The 22,563-nt window shown below is 43.6% G+C and overlaps 3 protein-coding genes across 3 annotated transcripts in view; 2 read left to right on the top strand and 1 right to left on the bottom strand.

Moving 5' to 3' along the window:
• Positions 1-12,932, top strand: part of MNAT1 (MNAT CDK-activating kinase assembly factor 1) — a 95,544-nt gene extending 82,612 nt beyond the window's left edge. Inside the window, exon 9 of the mRNA XM_009891220.1 lies at positions 12,812-12,932. Within this exon, the coding sequence (XP_009889522.1) occupies positions 12,812-12,932 (121 nt within the window). The remainder of the gene's footprint in view (positions 1-12,811) is intronic.
• Positions 12,933-17,703: 4,771 nt separating this feature from the next.
• On the bottom strand, positions 17,704-21,206 carry TRMT5 (tRNA methyltransferase 5). The gene is made up of 3 exons (XM_009891219.1): positions 20,561-21,206; positions 20,023-20,147; positions 17,704-18,462 (listed from the first exon to the last, which is right to left on the bottom strand). Exons 1-3 carry the CDS (start codon positions 21,045-21,047, stop codon positions 17,704-17,706), a joined length of 1,371 nt encoding a protein of 456 aa, XP_009889521.1. The 5' UTR covers positions 21,048-21,206.
• A 542-nt stretch (positions 21,207-21,748) lies between these two features.
• SLC38A6 (solute carrier family 38, member 6) overlaps positions 21,749-22,563 on the top strand; it is a 42,815-nt gene continuing 42,000 nt past the window's right edge. The window contains exon 1 of the mRNA XM_009891218.1: positions 21,749-21,760. Coding sequence (XP_009889520.1) covers positions 21,749-21,760 — 12 coding nt within the window. The remainder of the gene's footprint in view (positions 21,761-22,563) is intronic.

Raw genomic sequence — 22,563 nt, 5'->3', positions numbered from 1 at the left:
CTTTCCCCTTCTCTCTCCACCTCTGTGAGCTGTCTTTGACTGCTCTGTGATGGATTGGGGTAAATGGTTCTTTTGCAGGTTGGTGTTTGAGAGCTCAGCCAAAAGGCTGCGCATGACTCCTCGCTCCTACCTCCTGCCCTCCTCTCTTTTCTCCCTCCCACCTCTTCCAGGCCTTCCTGAGGAGCAAATGCCAGCATGGCTGAGAGCTGTAAACTTGATCCTCAACATCGGGCTGAAATGCTGACCTGATCAGCAGCAGCCAGAACCTGAAGAAGCAGAGGGTCTGATGCGTTAGAGCATTAGTCAGCTGCGATACCAAGTGAGCTGTCTTTTTCACCTTGTTTTGACCTGAACAGTCTCATCTTCTTTAAATAGTGTCGTTCAAACTGCAGTTGTCTTGCTTTCGACAATTATGCTTTTCAAAATACTGCCTAAAGAAAATAACTTTGGGTTCTTATTGTCTCAAATGAATGACTACGAGCACAGAGCAAGTTTTTAACTTGCTCGTAGTTATTCATTTGAGATAATTATTAGGTTTGGCAGCTTACTTATCTGATCAGTATCAGAGGTTAAAAACCCCCTAGAAATTCTTGTGCATCTTGTGCTATTTTGTTTCTGAGTCATATTAAACTGGAATTATCATACAACATGAATTCATTGCTACTCCCTCAGAGCAGAGGATGCTGTGTCACAGGGAAAACAGAATAGACCTGGGGAGACAGTATTTTCAAAGCAGAGGTTATATACAGCTTTTTTGTTGTTCACATGATGTTTTTTCCATCAGAAGTGATGTGGGGGCAAAGCCTGTGGCTGTGGTAAATGCATTTCTGGTGTTATTTTCCTGCTCTCAGTCATTTATGCTGGGAAGGGGGGAGAAGGTGGTGTTTCTTTCCCCTTAGGTCCAGCCTCATCATTCTTACTGAGATTGGTGCCCTGCAGTGGCGTTTCGGAGCTGCGCAACAGGGCAGGTAGATGGAGGAGGCAAACTAGGGGAGAGCATAGGGGTGATGGAGAATGTTGACCTCCATTAGTCTGCAGCCTGGCTGTGACCATGCCTGATGCCTGTCACCCTGGGGGCTCTGTTCTCCCCTGCTAGGACTAAAACAGTCCTTCAATGTGGAAAAAAAGTGTGCCAACCAGTCCATTTTCCAGCCTCGAGCCCAAAGTCAAGGTTCTTACCAGAGCTTCTGGGGCAAAAATATCTCCTCTCTGCTTGTGGCAGGCCATCCTGTGCTCTGCAGCTGTGGTACAGCCATGACTGTCCTTGTGGTCTGTTGCCACAGCACTGTGCATCAAACAAAATGCACTAAAAAGGAGGAAAAAAGTCTCTGCGCATCTCCATCCTCTTTCTGTAGATGTTCCTGACTGAGCGCTCTGTTCAGAAAGGGCTCCCTTTGCTTCACAGCTGTGTAATTTACATGGAAGCTGGTCCAGGAGGAATCTCTTTCATGTAGCCTGCTCAAAGCCTCAGTTCATCAATATGGATTGCTTGCTGTGCGCTGGGGGATTTATGGTACACAGTGGGGTGTGTGGAAGTTGGAGAAAAAGACAGAGTGTGAGGAAGCGTAGGGAATTTTTACCCTAGAAGAAGAATTTGTATGTCCAAAAGAAGTGTCTTTCAGAATAAGAGTTGTGTTCTCTCTTTTTGCCTATAGAAGAGGTGCTGTATTCCCCAAGTCAAAGCCAGGGAAACATTCCCCAAGTCGTGGGGAAAGAGACAGTGATGTCTTTAAGACTGAACTTGCCCTATTCTTAAAAAAAAAAAAAAAAAAAAAAAAAAAAGTCTGTGAAAATAATTCTGACTCAGGTAGTAGGAAGTGTGTGAGGGAGACATGAGGAGGAATTTCTTTACTTTGAGGGTAGTGGAGCACTGGAACAGGCTGCCCAGAGAGGTTGTGGAGTCTCCCACTCTGGAGATGTTCAAAACCCACCTGGACACCGTCCTGTGCAACCTGCTGTAGGTGACTCTGCTCTGGTGGGGGGGTTGGACTAGATGATCTCCAGAGATCCCTTCCAACCCTGACCATTCTGTGATTCTGTAGTTGGAGGGCAGGAGGAAGGATGAAAAATCTGAAGATCAAGCCATGCCAAAACACTTCCACAACATGTTAAAAAGAGAGCTACTTTGCAGTTACAGAAATGAGGGCTTAATGGTCTTTTTAGCCATTGAAAATAATAATAATAAAAAAAAATCATAGCTGAGAAAAGGCCTTTGCATTCAATGACATTCTTCTCAGGGTCAAGTACGAGTGGAGCCTGATTTAGTCATAGACTAAATGTAGCTGCAGTTCTGCAGTCCTCCGAAGTGTAATCTATACTAGTCATGCAGAGCGAGTGCTTTGCTGGATTCCAGCTAGGACTGCAGTGTCCTTGTTACGCAGCGAGGCTGCTCAAGGGTGCTAAAATGCTTACTTGCAGTTGTTTGAGCAGTTTCTGCGATGGCTGATTGATTTACTGTATCTGGAAGTTCAGGCCTGGAAACCTGAGCAAGAGAGAATGCCTTCACCGGGATGGCGAAGGCTGGGTGTTGAGAGGACAGACAGCTGGCGGGTGACCTCAGGAAGATGACAAATGGGGGACCAGGTGCCCCCGCTCATCCAAGAGCGCTCCCAACCCCTCTGCTCGCAGAGGCACGAGTTACGGAAGTCACTTGCACTGAAGGAAGGCTTCCTCTGAGCAAGGTTCCTAGACACGAACATTAACCTTTTGTTAGCAGCTAAGTACGCAGGGATAATGAATTCAATGGAAAGAGTTAAAGCAGAAATCTTTTCAGTTTAAAGGAAAAAAAATAAAAATCTAAATGGTAGTGGTTGCATGTATTTTGGAGACGGTGTGTGGAACACCGGCAGGAGGACCGTGCGGTGCTGAGATGTGCAGTGAGCAACAAGAAGCAAACTGTTTGCACAGCATAATCGGTGATGGTTGTTGACTGACCTGCACGGAGCTATTAAAATGACTAAACATATTACTGGGAGGAAAGCGGTATGTGAGGATGCCCCCAACAACTCCAGAAAGAAAAGTCAGCATAGAACTTCTATGCTTTATAGAGTTGAAACATGAACAAAAAGAAATTGGGTAGCCTTTAGTTTTCCTTTGCTTGCAAAGGATTGTGTTTGCAGGTTCTGCTTTCCATTTCCCATTTTTATTTTCAAACAGGCAGTCGCTTGCTAAAATGAGAACTTTCAGATAATCACTGTCTTGAATCTGCCCTGTAACAGCATAGAAATCTATAAACCAGTTGACTTAGACCAGCTGAGAATATGCCTCCTTTCTCTGAAGTTTGCCTATTGGGGATTATGGTGTACTCGAGCACCTTCAGGTTTGTTTTGTTTTTTTTCTTCCTCTTTTCTAAAAAAAACCCAAACAAACAAAAAAAAAGCAAACCCCAAAAACCCAGCAAAACAATTTAACCTCTGTCATTGCTTTAACTTTTGAAAGTCCATGCAAGATTTCCAGCATTAGCTCAGATTGCAAAGGCAGGAATGGCTGCTCTCTTGCATTTACCTTTTCCAAGGTTGAAACTTACACAAGTGATGCTGCCTGGTCAAACGCTAAGAGAATCTGATTAAATGAAGCATTTGATTATTATCAAAGGAAATATGCAGACACCCGTGGTGAATTCTGGGCTCACATGAGGTGCAAAATGTATTTATCAAACGTGCACTGGATTTACATACGCGAATTCTCGTTGAATGTAAATCTCTAGCTTTCATAACTCAGTGGAAAAAAAAAGGTTTATTTAACTTGTTAACATTTTTAACATATTGCCTACAGGTGTAATTGGGTTTGCAATTCCTTCAAAGATGGATATAGGTCAGTTTGTGCCATTTAAGGTTCCATTTCAGAGTGCTTTAAGTCTGTAGTCTTTAAGTCTATAGTCCACAGTCCTTTAAGTCAATAGTCTTTAAGTCTGTAGTCCATAGTACCTTGAGTTTATAGTCCTTCTTTGCATGAAGTAATTGTATCAAGGCTGGTGCCTTCTTTGATAGGACCCTGCAGCGGGACTGGAGTTGTCTAAAAGTTGTTGTTACAGGTTTCTGCAGGCACTACTGTATGCACAGCCTGCAAGTGGTATCCCAGCACTGTCATTCAGCCTGCGGCATACAAAATGTAGAAAATGCATATTAGGTCAGACTAATACAAAGCTTCCTTTATTCTATAAAACCTTTTTCATCATTAGTTTCCTGTCTTTACACTTTAAAACATCCACTTCTTTTAAAATTATATCAGACAGTTTCTGTAGGGCAGAAGGCATTTTTCCTTGTTCTTTGATCTTCATTTCTCCAGGCTTTTTTGTCTTACCTTTAGGCGATAGCATTGGATTCTCAGTTACTCCAAAGGCAAATGTTTGTTTATGTGTTAAATAAATGTGGGTCCTTGATTCTGGTCTCCTGTCTGTTTAAAAACTACAGCAGCAGTAGAATTGCAGCGCTAGGAAAATGCTGGAGAACCAGGTGCTCCCTAAAATTTTTCTTCCTTTAATCTTTTTTTTTTTTACCAGTAGAAGAGTTAGATTTTTTTCCTTTTTATTTTTTTTTTTTAATGACGCATTCACTTAGGAGTACTGAAGAGGTATTTTGAGATAGCTGTCACAAGAAAATTTTCCTATGTTCCATCCCCTAATGTATTATCTTTTCAGTGGAAATGTTTGGTCTCTGGAGTCCGGATTTCATTGCAAAAAGAGGAAGTTTTCAGGGAAAGCAGTATGGGAAAAATTGATTCTGTTCTCATCCCCCCAGCAAGGATGGCTCCTTTGACTTTGTGTCTTTGCATTTAAAGATTTTTTATTTTTTTTTTACTGCAAGGTTCACAACTGTATTCAGCAATGTCATAGGTAATTTGTAATAAAATCTCTGATATAGGTAATTAGATATATCTTACAGTTTATGTATGTGTTTCACCATTAAAGAGGAAACAGTTTATGTGAAACATCACATAAATGTGCCTTAGTTTTTGTGTTAAACACCCTGGAGATTCTTTTATTGGTCACCGCGGTAGCTGAATGGTAAGGAGTGAAGCTGCTGCTTTTGGAGCAGGAGCACTGAGCCCCGAGATGCTGCCGGGTTGCTGTTGCAGCAGGGCACGTGCGGCTTTGGGCTGCCAGGGTCTGAAATGTTTGTCCTTTGATATAAGGTAGAAGGGGAAAAGAGAAGAAGAATAACTGGTCACTGATTTCTACCTTTGGCGTGAGAGCTGGCTTTATCAGAGACAGCTGTTTCATGGCTAATGTTATTTTCCTAGGCTTCCCCCCCCCTTTCAGTGTCTGGTAGCAGACCTCTGTGCTGTTCCATCTTAGCTGAGGTGCGCTGTGGCAGAGCTGTTTTATTTTAATTTTAAAGAACTTTGTTTCACCACATGCAGTTGACATGTACTCCTGCCCAGAGACACTCTGACAGCGTTTGAAACAAATTGCTGTTTAGAAAAAGCAGATGGAAGAGGCTGGAGAGAATCACTAGAGGTCCTAAATGTCTTTTATTGATTTTGTGGGTTAGGGATTTCTTGGCTTTTCTACTGGGAAAAGTTATTTCTGGTAGAACAGAGTTCTTTACTTAAAAGTCCTAAAACTGAGAAATAAAAGTTCTGGGAGCCATGAACTCAAATTCCCAATTAAGAAGTTTTTTCTTAAATGTTCATTGTAATGAATAGAGACCCATTAGAGTCAGTAGGCATCTGATTTTGAAGAATTTATTGCAAGATGAAGACTTTAACTTTTCCTTATTGGAAAGCTGGTTGATGTTTCTGTCTGAAGTAAAGGGGTGGGAGGGGGGGGGAAATACTCAAACATCATCTAAATATAGATATGTTTATTTCCAAACAATTCCAGTGAGCCCCTGAAAATGTCATCAAAGGTAGAGTTGGTTGGAACCAGAGGGTTTGCTCGTAATACCAACCATGGACTCAGCTGTCAATTCTGGCAGCTTCAGCCCCTAAATAAGAGAATTGCTACTGCGTGTCCTGCGTTGGAGGCATAGGTGGTGGTTTTACAAGCACGTCATAAGCTTCTACACCTGATCACACGCTGGTTTGAATGAGAGGAACTCTGGGCACAGCTCTGAGAACTGTGATGAATAAGTGACAGTTCTGCAGCAGTCTCTTGGGGCATAGGTATGTGAAATGGGCTGAGCAAGTTTGTGGCATGGAAAAGGCTGGGGTCTGGCACTCATCTGACACCTTGGTGAGCAATTTCTGCTCACTAAGCCCTCAGAAAACTAGCAAAGCTAAACGTTATTCTTAATAATGAAAAAATAGACTGGCTTGCTAAGCTGAATCTGAACTCGTGGATCTGCTGTCTGCAGTGGGGTTGCTGGGGCTTCAATGGTGGTGTTTATGGTAGCTCTCTGGCCTTCGGCAGGATTTTTTTTTGCTAACCAAAACTGTATTGTGGCATTCGGAGTGACTTTTCCTTGTACCCCTGCACTATGGACTGTATTTGGTCTTGTCCTGCGGCAAGACTAACAGGTGACACAACCTGGTTAAAAATACATTCTTTTTATGTCTGCCTTGGTATCTGTTGTCTTTTGACCTCATTATGCTTAGCCCTTCCTTGACATTCACACTGATTGCTTCAGTTGTATACACAGAAACATAATATCCAGAGGCATTAAAAAAAAACCCTAACCAAACCCCCAACCCCCAGCTATTTGGGTGGGTAGCTGCCTGCCCCTTTGCTGGTGCTTGCAGCAAACCCCACACTGTGACAATTTGTTGTCCACTTTGACTTCCTGCTCACATTCAGATTAAAGTGATTAAAACGGTTACACTGTATTTATCAACCAAATGATGTCTTGGTTCCTTGGGGCAGCCCTGGACCTACTCCTTTCCTGGGAACATTTTTTCCAATTCAACTATGAAATACATTTTTTTCCCCATTTGGTTCTTGTTGTCCTGGAGAGTGGAGAAGAGTGGCTGGTGGTAGGTACCTTGCTGCCATCAGGGCTGGAAGCCTGACCTCAGGCATGGTACCTGCCTGAGGTACTGAGTTGGGCTCGTGAGGAGCCTCTGCCGAGTTCATGGTTGTGTTAAAGGTGCATTATGTGTTGGAACAGGCTGTGCTGGGTGGTGTTTGGCAGGAATTTCTGATACCAATAAAAGCTGTTTTGTTTTTTTTAAGATTTGAATATGATGATAGTAACTAAAGAGTGTCTATTAAAATAGATGAAAGACTGCTTTTTGACTTTTGAGTACTTGGGATCAGGCTTGTATATAGTCTGTGGAGGGATGAATTGCTATTCTGCGCTGCCACTTTGAGTACCAGCTTTCTGTGTGTAGCGTCTTTGTCCTGCCTTAGACATTACAGTCTCTGAGACAAGGAGAGCCACACCATATTTGAATAACACCTAGCGAAAGCCTGTTCCCAAATGAATTCCCCAGGGCTATTTAATGAAGAATAGCAATGAACTCGTCTAGTTTTATAAGCAAATTCTGCTTTGGTTGCATGGACTGACTGTGTGGTAGAACTGGTTCAAACAAATCCAGAGTTGAGTGGAGGAGCTCAGTTTCTACCTGCTCAGGGGCTATAGAGTCACCCAGGCCACACATTCCTCAACAAAAAACAGAGCAGAGAAAATCCAGTTTCTTATGTGCCTGTCTCATCTGATAAGACTCCGTCTGTGCGAGTATGCTGTGAATAATGCGTTGATAGCTCATCCTAGAGACTTGGTAAATCTAATGAAAATACTGTCTCCAGAAAGGTTCAGGAATGCAGCATATGCTACTGCCTTACTAATGCTTTATACAGTTTCCTGACTGAAGTATTTTGCTTGCTTTCATGCAACCACTATTTATTATTTAAATGATGAATCTGGAGAATTTCCCAGATCTAAGGTCTGCCCCATTACTTTCTGTCTTGGATACTGTGGATAATCAGATGAGAGTAAATCTATTCTGAGAAATAGAATTACATTATCTTTTTTCTGTCAAACAACTTGTGAGTGATTTTTCTTTTCTTCACCCCCATAAAATACCTAATAGATCAAAAGAAACAAAATCTGCATGCCAAATACACAGTATTCCTTGTCTACCTCTAATAATGCATCTGCAGAAACACCAGTGGAACTGCATTTATCTTGGGTAGATGGGGGAAGATTGTGGGAAATAATCCCAGGCAATGATACTTTCAGTTGGGTGGGTAGAGGGAAGTTGGTGGGGTTTTTTGGCTTGTTGGTTGGATCTTTGGGTTTTTTTTTTTTTGTTTGTTTTTTATTTTTGGAAGTTGGGGTGGGGGGTGGGTTTTGGTTTTTTTTTTTTTTTTTTTTTTTAGCCTGTTTCCTTGTTTGATTGTGCTGTTTCTTCACTCCCTCTGATTGTTTCTGAAATCTTTCCTGAATTTCTCTGAAACGAGACTGCCCTGTCGAGCTGGGGGGGAGGACGACGACATTTGCCAGTGGTCTCGGATGTTGCCATCTGATGATCTGGTGTTGGGTCCTCTGGTTTTCTGAAGTGGTGCAGCGGCTGCCTGGGCAGTGGGTGGAAAGGCATGGGGGATCGTGCCCGCTGCCACGCTGAATGCCTCCGCATAATTCTCCAGCGGTCCCAGTCATTCCTGATGAAGTGATGGTGACGTGGCCTTTGGAAAAGAGAAAACATGAAGGAAACCCACTCCCAGGAATGACCAACTTGATTCTGACTGAGCCTCTGCACCAAGTGTGAATTAAGCCTCTTTCCTTGGAAACAGGAGGCTTTTTTTTTTGTTTTCACATGGTGATGAGAAACTAAAGGTCAGGAATGAGCCCCCTGAAGGCTCATGAAGAACAAAATACGATGTGTTTTAACTGATGTGAAAGGTTAATGGGGAAGATCAACATCCAATGGCTGCAGCTAAGGAAAGGAGGCTTGTTTGGGCAGAGCCTGAAGCAGAGCGTAGGCATTAAGGTGAATGGGAAGTGTGAAACTGTGGGGCAGAGAACACACAGCCCTTTAGCCCGGCTCAAAAATAATAGCGCAAGCTTTTTTTAACGTCAGAGTTTAGTCTGCCCTCAGTAAAAACAAGTTACATTAAAAAACTGCACCAGAAAAAGCAAACCTCTCTTTCCTGGTTTCTGCTTATAAGATTTACAGGTACTTAAAATAAACCTATGAAAAACAGACCTAGTGTGCTGGAATTTGCTAACTAGTGAGAGCAATTACCTCCAGGTCCCAAGACCTAACGGAGCTTGACTTTTTGGAAATAAAACTTGGCAAGCGCTTCTTCCTGCTGCTGTTGTAAAGGTGTACATGAAAAGATGTGCTGACCTTTGCCAGAAACCCCAAGAATCCAGTTCAGAGAGATACTCCTGCAAAGGGCACGGCTGGATTCAGGCAGCACAGATGCGGATCGGTGTGGAAAAGCCAGCGAAACATTCGCTTCTCATTGTGTGGCTTCAGCGTGGCAGATTCTTTGCAATTGCCTGGTGTACCACAGTAATTAAATGGGTCAAGAGCAGTAAGTTTAGATACTTAACAGGAAAATAAAGACCTCACTTGACAGCCAGCAGCGTGTCGGGCTTGTTTCACGGGAGTAAGGAGAATTAATGCAGGTTACCATAGTAAAAGTTGATCTGAGCCTTTTTGGCAATGATTTTGTATTGCTTCAGAGATCAGATACCAATTAACTGTAAATGTTGTAATAGCTGTAAATCAGGCTTTCTTACGAAACTAATGCCCCAGTTGCAGATGACCTAAAAAAAGAGAGACAATTAGATGGTCACATCTAGAGGGTAGTGTCAAGGACTGAATGTCCAGATGGGGATCAGTGACAAGTGGTGTCCCTCAGTGGTCTGTATTGGGACTGGTACTGTTCCATATCTTCATCAATGACACAGACAGTGGGATTGAGTGCACCCTCAGCAAGTTTGCAGATGACACCAAGCTGAATGGTGTGGTTGACATGCCTGAGGGACAGGATGCCATCCCGAAGGACCTGGACAAGCTTGAGAAGCGGGCCCATGTGAACCTCAGCAAGGCCAAATGCAAGGTCCTGCACCTGGGTCAGAGCAACCCCCAGTATCAGTAAAGTCTGGGGATGAAGGGATTGAGAACAGCCCTGCTGAGAAGGACTCGGGTACTGATAGATGAAAAGCTGGACATGAGCCAGCAAAGTGTGCTCACAGCCCAGAAAGCCAACTGCATCCTGGGCTGCGTCAAAAGAAGCGTGGCCAGCAGGTCGAGGGAGGAGATTCTGCCCCTCTACTCTGCTCTGGTGAGACCCCACCTGGAGTACTGCATCCAGCTCTGGAGCCCTCAGCACAGGAAAGACATGGACCTGTTGGAGTGGGTCCAGAGGAGAGCCACGAAGATGATCTGAGGGCTGGAGCTCCTCTCCTGTGTGGACAGGCTGAGAGAGTTGGGGTTGTTCAGCCTGGAGAAGAGAAGGCTGCGGGGAGACCTTATTGCAGCCATTCAGTACTTAAAGGGGGCCTACAGGAAAGATGGGGACAGGCTTTTTAGCAGGGCCTGTTGTGATAGGACAAGGGGCAATAGCTTTAACTTAAAAGAGGGAAGATATAGATTAAATATAAGGAAGAAATAATTTTTTTTTTTTTTCTTCACAATGAAGGTGGTGAAACACTGGCACAGGTTGCCCAGAGAGGTGGTAGATGCCCCATCCCTGGAAACGTTCAAAGTCAGGTTGGACGGGGTTCTGAGCAACCTGGTCTAGTAGAAGATGTCCCTGCTCATTGCAGGGGGGTTGGACTAGGTGACCTTTAAAGGTCCCTTCTAACCCAAACTATTCTATGATAGACTCTCCCTCTCTCCTTTTAGTGATATGTAACAAAAGATAAGAAAAATAATGAAAAACACACAACCAAACCTCTGTTAATATAAAAACGTAAAATAATCCCGTTTTCTCTGGACTGCTCCATTCATGAGTGGAAAATGAAGTCTGCACAATGAAATAAACATGATAGAAGTAAAATCTGAGATGGGAATTGATTTTTATAAGACTCTGGTTTGGAGGGTGGAGGTAGTTTCACACCAACATTTTGAAGGAAATTATTTGTCATTGTCAGTATCCCTTCATCATTCCTGGCTGGGGGAAGGAGCTCCTGTCTCCCACAGCAGTTGTAAAAGGCCTTTGGGAGGGATGAGATTTTCCTCCTAAAATATTAAGGGACAAGTAACAAGAATGTTAAAAAAAAATTAAAAAAAAATCTATTAAATGCGTTCTCCCACAAAACAGGAGCTCTCTGCAGATCATCTTCCCTTGCAAAATAAGAGGTGGGACCAGCTTTGCTGCTGTGTTTGTAGTTTCCCTTTGGACTGAACGCTACTAAAAGGGTTTGCGCCCTAATGTCTCTGCCCGTGCTGATGGGAACCCATGTTCAGAAGTGAGGACCAGACTCCATCATGAGTTGGTACAAAGCAGCAGAGCTCACCTGAACTTGGCCACAGGAGGGAAATTCAGTCTCTCGGCTTCAGCGTCTCACCGACAATCACTCAGAAATGTTGCTCATGTCTGTGCATTGTGGTTATAAGGTGCAAGAAATACAGTTTTAAAACTGTAATTAATCATTTCTAAGTAACCTCTTTTTCTACACATTTATGGCATCAATGGGTATGACTGTTTATTATGTCTTACCTATAAAATCTGACCTGTTTTATATACTCTTTATGGAAACAGTGTACAGTCATAAATTAAAAGATGCAACTGTTTTGGATATTTTACTGGTGGTCCTGTATTTTCCTGCCAAAAGTGCAGCTGTTTTAGGTTTCTCGGGATAACATTATAAAAGGCTGTATGCGTTTTGCAAGTTTATGCTTGAATTGCCAAGCCAGAGGTGGAATGACTCAACCTTCCCAGGAGCAACATGTACCAAGTGATGAATCAAAACAGCTAGTGAAGCTCAGTGGCTCACATGGTGACTGCGAAAAGCGGTTCTCATTTATGGTATTTTATCTGGTGTTCAGAATTTGAGATGGTCATTGTGCTGATCGTGCTGGGCTACAGCCTGTGTCTCTCTCTGTGTTTGTTGGGGTTTGGGTGCAAAACTAGCTGAGAATCTGGTCTTGTATCTGTCTTACGTGGGGTGTGAGAGCTATAGGGTTACAGCATTGAATGGAACCATTCAAGCCCCCCTGAGCAGACACCTTTAATGGGAGTTCTCGGCACGCGTGACTGGGTTTGGGCCCTCAGAAGGAACTAAGGAGAGCCAAGAGCTTGCGGCAGTGCCAGCGTAGGTAGCGTGTTTCAACACCAACTCATCGGTCTGGCTGGTTTGGTGTAAAATTAGATGGCTCTGCAAATGGGTGATGATGCTTAATCAGTTGTGATGTTCAGAGGCTTCTTTAGCCAAAATGTTGATGACAGCCTCGTACAGATCTAATTCCCTGGTGTCGGTAGACTTACTCCAGATAAAGATAGACCTGAGAGCACAAAGTTCAGCCTTGGTGTCATCAGAGCAGCCGGCACAGTTGGCTTTGGGGCGCGCCCAGACAGAGCTGAAACCCTCTGATTCCCATGGGAGTGCAGGAAGGCTTGTGTCCTCCTCGGCTTAGAAGGAACTACCGAAGGGGGTGGTGGGGACAATGCAACCCTCCCTGCCAGAGCGAGCACAGAAAATACAAACCATTGAGTGTACTTAACCCTGTGCAGCCTATTGCAAAGAGCCAAAGTTTTTCAGTGCGCCGGCTGGGCAGCTCGCCTGAAGGTGCATCACCTTCATCATTGTTTTTACTAATGGAAGTTTTATGCTGATGCGTCCGTAGGCAGCTAGCAGTGGCAGCTCCATCTCCTTGCTTTCTCCCCAAAAGTAGCCTGGACCTCGCTGTTCTGCGAACTATGTGGGTGTTTGTGTTTATTTCTGCTCTAAAATAACGCTTCTCTTTGTTCTAGGTATCTCAACCATGTACGAGCCGCCTCTCCGCAGGATCTTGCTGGGGGCTACACTTCTTCTCTTGCTTGTCACCGAGCCTTACAGGATGCTTTCAGTGGTCTTTTCTGGCACCCCAGTTAGCCAGTGTGCATCAGCCTGCGATCAAGGGACACCAAACGGAGCGAAAAGAAAGTCAGGCCAGCAAAGGTTGGGTAAAATTGCTGCCATCTGCACAACGGCGAAGCTGCAGTCACTTTTGTGTGTAAAACCAGCTGTGTTTAAGTGTTAAAGGAAAAAAAACCAACCCATCTGCACAAGAGCTTTGTAAAATGGTAGATACATTTTTGTGGAGGGGGAAACTCGTTAGTCATGTGGCACTTTGCTGAGGGAGGCTGAAGCAATAAGCCACATCTAATGGAAGATGTGAATAACTCAGCTGTATATGTTTGAGGTTTAAAGAAATACACTTGTAAATTTTTTTTTAAGTAAAGCCAGACTTTTTTATTGAAGTTTGTGGTTTTACTCTTATTGCAGGGTTTTATTTGCACAAGCATTTAAATGCCATTTTGATTATAACATTTAGTGTCAATATTCAAGCCTACGTTTTCTTCTCATAAAACTAGTTTCCCCAGTTCAGACAAGTGGGTTTTTCCTCCTGCCAGCTGGATGAGATGAGAAACCCTGGAACTGTGCTGACACAACTCTTATGCAGGATCCTTCCTCATGTCACTTGGTTCTTACCTTTGTCTGGAAAACAAATCTTTAGCTCAGAGTCTTCCAACTGTGTTCCTCCAGAAGCAATCTAAGAAGCCTTGATACAAGGCTAAGTCAAAATTGGGTTTGGTTTTTTTCCTGTTTAGCTCTGTTTGCAACTTTCCTGTCACGTGTTCATCCCTTTGTCTGGCTTTTGGGATGATCCTTGCCCCTTGATCTGCTGCTTTTATGTATTCCTTCCCCTCTCCTCGTAGTGGAAGGTGGACTAATTGCAGCAGAGATGGGCGTCCTGTGGCAGGATTGGTCTTTGCCGTGAGTATGTATAAACTGCAGGACACTGGAAAATGCCCAGGACAGCGAGAGCCTCTAGCCTGGACCACGTTTTATGGGTCCCCCATTAATAGTTGAATACTGCTCTGAGGAGTGTACTAAATTAATGTATTTTTTCTATGTTATAATAAAGAGAATAATAAGCTCTCTTCCAGACTCAGTGCTTCCTTTATTAAAGAAAGTGGAGGGAGGTGTCAAAATTTCCATTGCCCTTTCTCTGAAATCCTGTTGTTTGTGCCCAGAATAGTTGCCAGCAGGTAATGTTACACACAGGGCGGAGGTGTAGAAAAGGTTGTAGCCTGCGGAGTACAGCTCCCTGCCAGGGGCACGGGGCCTGGCCTGGGCCAGAAAGCCTGTGGCTGCGTGTTGTGTAGGACTCAGCCCCACGATGTGTGTTAGAGACCGCGGGTACACTTGCACTTGTGTTGCAGTCTAGCCCCGAGATGAGTGCTGCTTTCTGCCTGCGGCCCTTCCTCCTTTCCTCTCAGCTGCACGGCTTAAAAGTTGACATGCCTGTTATTTACCCGTTCCCTCACTCGCGGGTAGATGGCTGCCACCACCACCTAGCTGATCATTTTCCTAGCAGCCAGCAGCTGTGGGAGTTCGTTCCCTCTGCCACAGATGGCTGACAGCCTGTCTCCTCTTCCCAGGTACAAGATAGCGGCAGTCCTTCGGCGATTGTGCTCGGGACCCTGGAAGGGAGTGGCAGCAACCAGGGGGAGTCTGTACTATTCTGGGCTCACCCAGGCTGGTAAAGATACACCTCACCGAGGAGCTGCTTTATATTCAGTTTGTAAAGCCTCAGGTCATTGCCTCAGTGAATGCAAAACGGCATATGCATATTAATATGTATCATTTAAATACATCCATGCAACTCGCATGTACATTGGCTGTCGTTTGCGATTTAATGTGGAAATGTTATATGCAAGAGTGGCAACTGCACAGAAATATGGAAAAATCCCTGGTTATGAGTATAGCTACATGTCATCCATTGACTGGCATCTAAAATAAAGTTGTCCTGCTAAAATAACAATGGCATTTAATCCTTAAGCGAACAAAACTTTTAAGACCTGAAATCCTTCCCTGTCCTGGGATACTTTAGTCACATGCTGAAAATCACAGCTATGTAGTTGACTTGCTTAACACAAAAATGGTGATCAAAGCCAGGTTTCTGTGAGTGCAGTAATGCCAAGAAGCCCTAAATTTGGACAGTGAGGCAACGCATGCAGTCAAAGGGACCTGTAGTCTCTGGCCGTACAGACAGGTGCGTTAGTGTAGATCACAGGCTGATCATCATTCCAGAACGGTCGAGGGCCTTATCGCTACAGCAGTGTTCATGGAGGGCTCTGAAAGAACAAGAGCAGCTTTCAGCATTTATGGGATGCCCACAGGGCCATGGTAGGAAAGCATGCAGCGGTGTGAGACAGCGTAACAGACAGCAGAGATAGCATCGCAGGCCGGAGGCAAGAGCCCAGTGCTTGCTGTTAGAGGAGCAGTGACTGACAGGGAGAGGATATGATGTGCCTGTCATTGACAGCAAGGACAAATAGGGTAAAGCTGCTGCGATACCATTTTAAAGGCCAGTGGAGGAACGCTGGGGCGGGAGTGGCAGGCCAGGGAAGTAATCTGTACAGCAGCTCGCAAGATAGTATGAGTGAGTAATGTTGATTTTTTTTCCCCCTGATTTGATAAATGCAATCTAGCGGTAACCACGCTGTGAAGGCTTCCTCAAAAGCACTGGTGGTGTAGCCGAGGGAAAGGCTACAACATAAAGCCGCTGAGCAAAACAAATCTATGGGCCTTAACGGTTGTTTGGGTGAGAACCGAGATGTGGGGTTACAGGCCCCAGTGACGGAGCCACAGCAGCAGAGCCAGGGAGGGCGATAGCCATCCGGTCACTGTGTTGCTAAGCGTGAGCTCTGAGCTTGCACTGAAGGAAAGTATCTGAAACCAAGAGGGTGATCTGAGTTCTCTGTCCAAATAAACTATTTGTGGTTGACATTGCCCAACAATAGTTTGGATGGGTAAGGAAAGGAAATCAAAGGAAATCAGAGGCTTTTTCAATCCCTGCAGAATACAGGCAGCCTGTCAGAGAGATCGTCCAGGGACTGTGACACAGGAGCAGTCAGGGAGGTAAGGGAGAGCTGGGAGACAGCTGAGGCACAAAAGCCACAGGAGGAAGTGGTTTCAAGACGAGAGGACTGTTCAGCCAGGTACTGCTTGTCAGTCTAGTGTTTCAACGCAAGCCTGTACTTAATCTGCAAATGATTAGTCTTTCCTGCTTTAACGGTGAGCAAACGCTAAGTTAGGGACCAATCCCTAACTAAATCTCAGTGTTAAAAAGCATTTATTACGCCAAAAGCCTACAAACAAGTATATATGGCTATTTGAGCCTTTTTTGTATCTTGGGTTACATTTTTGAAAGGTTATCTTGCTTGCACAAGAGCTGTTTGTGCATCTGCTAACAGTAATCCAATATTCTTAAACACCAAAACCATTTAGCAAAGAGAATCCAGTGCAAAGGTTAGGCAAGTCATCTTGCTAGACCCGACAAAATATAAAAATCCATTTTCGCCAAAACCACGCATTATCAAAATGACAAAGCAGAAAACTATCCCGGTCTGTGTCACTGAATTATCACAGGGTGTGAAACAATAGAGAGCAGAAAAGTACCAAACACATTTATTAAAAAAAGGCGAAGTTTTATTTTTTTTTAGAGTAACAACAATCTGCTTTTTTGATCCCACAATTTAAAATAAAAAAAAAAAGGTAAATGCAGGGAGCAAGGCTCACAAAGGAAAGCTGCAGCATGCATTACGCATCTTGGCACCTGAGATGGGTAACAGGTACGCTTCAAATAATTCAAAGGTTAAACCAGAGGTAACCTAAGTATACCGTATGCAAACTACTAAGGTAGTTACCATAACTCTCATCTTCAACTCGGTAACTTTTCTTCAGGAAAATCTTTACTGGTACACAGACGTTTGGAGGCTGGTTTTGCTGGAAGAAGGTGAGAAAAAGTAAGTTATTTAATATACAGTAAACAGATGGAACTAAACCACAAGCCATGTTACACTTAAGGGATTTAACAGGAAGAGAGGAGAGTTAAAATCAGGCTTAACTGTCACAAATGAAAACCATTACAGCAATAATGGGGGATCTTTACTGAATGCCAAAAAGCACTTTCAAAAAACCTGTACTGAGCTACATGTTGACTGACATCTCATTGCTTCCCAACAACGGCGTAAAAATAAGTTTCATGGCATTACAGCTTTATCAAAACCTCCTTTCCTCCAGTTCACGTAACTGCAGATGGAAAGCCTCTCCCCTCTCGTCACAGAGTACAAAGCCCAAGATCACTGAAACCAACTACCTTCTACAAGTACTTCAAGAAATGACCGATTAAAAAAAAATTTAAAAAAAAATCAAAAGATGTCTAAGGATATCCATTTCTCAATTAAACTTGTACAGAACCAGATTCTGCTGATGTAGTGACTCCAGACCTAAACCGAGTCCACGCAAGCATAAGGGAGAAGGTCAGAACTGGGACCAATCACTTGGAAGTACATCATTCTACCCTGGGTGAAAATGAAGCTCCAGTTCTAAAGTATTTAGCTAAGAGAAACGCGTGCTTGATGTTAGATACTCCATCCTCCCCCAGTACACAATCTGAGGCATAAAGGTCTGGTTTATGGCCTGTGGGATGATCCTATCCAGTCCACCATTTTTTCCTGTGGAGGCTCACGCTGGGATCAGAGGAGCGGACGGCTGTTACTGAGAGCGCGTGAAGCCCTGCAGCTGCCGCACACGTGCGGGCGCTCAGTCCTGCCGACTACCTCCGTGCTCACAACCCAATACAGAATTACTGTCACGTGCCTGAAGTGACCCCAGGGCTGACAAGGTGGGACCAGTATGGGACAGCAAATGGTGTAGCCCGAAATCCAAGTGCCACATAGGAGGCTTGTTCCTTACCTTCATCGGGGCAGGGCCTCTTGTACAGCACGTCCGCTGGAATCTGGAAACTGATGCACAGCATCTCCTTGTTCGGTGCAACATTTCTAACCAGGTAAGTAGAACAGCGTCCATCTAAGGAGGTTCCCAGCGAAGCTTCAGCTCGTTCTTGAATATCTTTGGCGGGGTCATCATGTTTGGAGAAACCGTAGCAGTGCACTGTGGGAAGGCCAGCAGTGCTGCATGGCTCTCCAACTAAGAGATGCCTGAAAACATCTAGAAATTCAATAGCCAAAGCTGGCAAATTCATGACTATATGAAAAGAGGTTTTCTGTTCTTCTTTCAGAAGTGGGAGCTCTTTACTGAGTGCTTCTCTTACTGGCCCCAGGAGGAAGTCCCTGCCATCCATGTTGAACGCTTTTATTTTGTTGTCTACTTTGTTTAGTTTGCAGTTGTGCAGGAGCCAGCTGTACGATTCAGGATTGAGATCATTTGCAAATACGTGGCACTTTTTCTTTGCTGCTGGAATAGCAAAAGGTCCAATCCCAGCAAAGACATCAAAAAGGACATCACCAGGCTTTAAAAGCTCAACGATACGGCCATGTTCTGTGGAAAGACGTGGGTTCCAGTAGACTTTGGAAAAGTCCAATTCATATGCAATATTATTTTCTTTGACCTGAAAGTCCAAAACATTTGCTTAAGCCTCTGTGTTCAAATTCCAGGCATGTTTAAGCATTATCAGTAATTAAGACAGCTAAAAACCAAGGTGCTTTATCAAAAAGTAATGCATACATTGACATTTGTCCCATTAGTAGTACACATGAATCTCATATAAACAGATCTACTCATCAGAAAAAGCCATAAGGAATGTTCCAACTGTCAATCCAGATGGCTGGCTTATGCATGTCTCAATCACCAGGTGGAAATAAAGCAGCAACTTAAAATGACCATTAAAAAAAATATTATCTGAGGCTTTTCAAGAGCTTTGTGGCTAGCTGACAACTCCTGTATTGAAAGCAGACCTTGGGAAGATGCCTCAAGCCCTCCTTAGCAGAGTCCACATAGTAAAAATAAGCGTCTGAGAATGATACAGCACAAGAATGGCAACAGTCAGCCAAATTCAAAGCCACTGGGAGCCAATTCTGCAGTTTGGAAAAAATACTGTATTTTATCTCTCCAGGTGACAGAGTCTGGAAACTGATCCAAATCCAAACTTTGGGATGACCGCTATCTTAAGAACAGACCTAAAAAGAAACAGTGTTTATTCAGATGAGAGTGTAATGCAAGATAATACTCACTTTGCTTTGCACCACCACACTTGAATTGTGTGACTCTGATCTTCGGACCCAAATCACTGCATCGTTTGCTTTGCCAGCAAGAAACATACTGAGGTGTATCTGCACTCCTCAGTGTGCAGCTCAGTGGTGTGCTAGATGTATGCTTAATGAGCTAATACCATCTGCGTAATATTTGATTGTCGCTTCTGCCTTGACGATTCAAATGCCTTCTCTGTGCACGTACAGGATGTTCTACCAAGCTATTCAACTTTTTTATTTGGTAATCTAATGTTTTCTCTTCTAAAAGTATAAAACTGCTAACAGGTAGGAAAAATATTTTTTGGTCAAACCAGTGGCCAAGTTTCCAGCTAAAGACAAGAAACCCTACATGAAGAATACTTGGCAGTTTCACAGTGCGTTACACCTGAAAAATGTCAAAAGAGAAGAGGCGAGGTTTGTCTTGCTGCTGACAGAAAGGAAAAAGGCATAGGCAAAATCTTGCCTAAGTTGCAAAGCCAGTGAGATTTAAAAAAAAACAGTCTTACGTTCTGTAGCAGCCACTGTACAAGGCTTGGTGAAATTAAGAGACGGCATTTTCTAAGATCAAATCCACTAAATATTTTGGCTTTAGAGTGAGAAACACCCCTTGCTACAAGTTTGTAATTAGTATCTCTGTAAGAAACCTTTACTTCAGCTGCTTTTACATATCATTAAAATCTAGGCCATAAACTTGAAAGAATATGTATCTTCATGATCCCTACGGTTGTGAGTTTGCTCTTGGCAGACCAGGAGAAATGAACGTAGAAGTAACTGCCAAGTCTTACACTCTAAAAGGGGTTTCAGGAAGGGCACTGTGCAAAGGAATGGTCTTAATAGCATCTCTTCATTACATCTTTCCAGTAGATGCCTTTGGGTTTTAACATATTAAATTCAAAATAACAGTGGAAAAAACCCTGTACCTTGGTTACCAGGCTGCTCTCTCCAGCAAGCACTTCCATTTGAAAATTTCTGTATGTGCTGTCAATAATATTGGTTTTATTCACTACACAGGTGATTCCCGGATTCTTGTCAATTATAACCTGGCCTGAAAGAGAGGGCAAAAGATACTCCGGTTAAGGCACTACAACCTCTTAACGTTCTGCAAGAGATACAAACACTGCTTTTTACAGTTAAATTAACAAAAGTAAGCATGTATTAGAACAACCTTCCTCTAATGGTTCAGAGTTGCAGATGTGACATCTAAGGCACACACCTTACCCTGACCCAATGCTCAGTGAAGTGAGACCACGATTACTGTAAGAGGAGAGAACTGTGCCTTCTGTGCACAACTACAGCATCAGCACAAGGCTCTTTAAAGTTAAAACATAAAGAATGAAAAGCGCTCAAAAGTTTTCTTTGTACAAGTAATAATTTACCAGTAGAATAATTGCTGAAGTATTTTTTTAACAATATACAAAGTATACGAATTACTTTCTTGAGAAGAGTTGTTTTACGTACCAATCAAGTATCTGTATGGTAGCTGATGGTCTCTCAGATTCAAATGAGCTATGTGACCAACACGGCTAAATCCAGAGGTGACTTCTTGACCTTCAGGAAGGACTGCTCGTAGGATCTCCTCCGACTTGAAATTTTCATAGGTCAGCTCCAAGTTATACTTGGACACCTCAGGATGAACATTGAGCTGCTTTAATACCTCTTGCTCTGATTCTCCCAATGAGAATTCTGGTATTTTATGAGGATCCAGAATAACAAGTCTACTGTCCTCATCTTCTGGATCCTCAATCACGCGCTTCAGACCAGGACGCTGTAGTACTGTATGTTTCAGTGACTTTAGCAAAGTATTTACAATTTCTTTCTTGACTTTAAGAACTGGAACAACAACTGTCCTTTTAAAAGCTTCTCTGTTGAGTATTGTCATCCCACGCACTTCAGGATGCGGTGAATACAGTTCTAGATTAGTTTTATCCTCCACAGTTTCAGGCATTGTAAAAAACCAATTTTTTTTAACTACTACAAAGCGCCCAGGTATTCTGCCAGAATATTGCGCCAATAGTATCCAAACTGCTGGAAATGATGTATTTGATGCAGCTGTCCTAAAATGATTAGTTTTCAGTAGTCTGGCAGAGTATCCAAATCTCCATAAAGTCCTAGAAGAGAAATTACTCATTTTATAGACATTATGTAATCATTCCATTAAAAAGGCTGCAAATCACACAGATTTGCTGTTCTCTTAAACTAGAATTTCCATCTGTACCAAACAATCCACAATAGTTTAGTAAAGCTCTTTACTATGAATTATATACTACAAATTTCTGTCCTTTTGCAAATGTATTTTTAGACTTAATATTAACTAACTTTAAGCAGTTAAAGCTGCCAAAATACAATGACTTCTCTTTGTTCTAATAAGCGTGATATTAATCCCACTAACCCAAATGGAAAAATTCCTACTGTCTTGATTGACCGTTGGATCCCTTCTGTCTCTGATAAAATTGATTACCAAGCAGTGGCTGCTAGAAAACATTTATTAGCAACAGTGGTCATAATCACTCTTCAGCAATTTCTTCCTCCTATACCCCAGTGGTAAGGCGTTACACACTCCATAGCGTCTTTGCTCCATGAGCCGTGTGCCAGAAAGACCATGAATTAAATGCAGAATTCCCCTAAAAGTACAGGGAAGCATTAGTAATGTCTGTTCAAGTGACGACTGAACCGCTTTCCACAGTTCATTCACAGGATGGGGTCTTGAAAAGTAGCTTTACGCTTCTCTAAACAGTTTCCTCCACTAGAGCCAGTCCAAAGGGGCCCAACTTTTCTGATTGTGCATCAGCTGCTCCTAGGCAGGAACCAATGATTTAGGTAATGAGTGAGGCTGACATTTCTCCTGACTTCCTGGAAAGTTTGTTTTAAGATTGGGGGTTGATAGGAGAGATGCAAACTAGTCCTGAAAAGAAACTGTTTCTCTCGCCTGCCTCAGACATCTACACCCCAACTACAGGCTGCCGCCCTCCTTCAGGGTAACAAGCCATGCTGTCTCTTCTTCAAAAAAGGAGCTGCGCCCGACCCTTAGCAAAGCTGGCCCCGCTCCCATCCTCCCTCCCCCACAAACCCCAGCTCCTCACTGGGACTCCCTACATCTCCAAGCCAGCTCATTTCCCTAAGCCAAGTTTTTGGCAAAGCACACCTCCTTTCCCTATTGACTCAAAAATAAACATTACATTCTTCACGTCTGCTACAGAAGAGAAAGGCTTCATCCAGAGGCCAGAGCATCCCAGTGTTTTTCTTAGGCATTCCCCTTCTCCCTAGCTGGAAACTGCTGGCCTAGATTGCACGGGCTTCTCGGTATTAGTTAAGCCCGTAAGATAAAAGCCCCCACGCTGGGCCTGGTCGGAGGTCACTGCAGCCATCCTGTCGCAAGAGGACTAACATCCTCCCAAAGCTGACTCTGAAAAGACCCGCCTCCCCCCCCACCCCTAGCCACGGTCCCGCCGAGATCCCCGTCT

The sequence above is a fragment of the Charadrius vociferus genome, unplaced genomic scaffold (assembly GCF_000708025.1).
Source record: "Charadrius vociferus isolate BGI_N301 unplaced genomic scaffold, ASM70802v2 scaffold308, whole genome shotgun sequence".
In the NCBI taxonomy this organism is placed as follows: Eukaryota; Metazoa; Chordata; class Aves; order Charadriiformes; family Charadriidae; genus Charadrius; species Charadrius vociferus.
This window is presented reverse-complemented; position numbering and strand designations above follow the sequence as displayed.

Bases quoted from the DNA above. Each gene is read 5' to 3' on its own strand.
- TRMT5 (XM_009891219.1), bottom strand. From the start codon at position 21,047: ATGCCTGAAACTGTGGAGGATAAAACTAATCTAGAACTGTATTCACCG. The intron at 20,148-20,560 runs GTACGTAAAACA...CCTCTCTTTCAG, and splicing joins ACCATACAGATACTTGATTG to GCCAGGTTATAATTGACAAG. The intron at 18,463-20,022 runs GTACAGGGTTTT...TTGGACTTTCAG, and splicing joins AGAGCAGCCTGGTAACCAAG to GTCAAAGAAAATAATATTGC.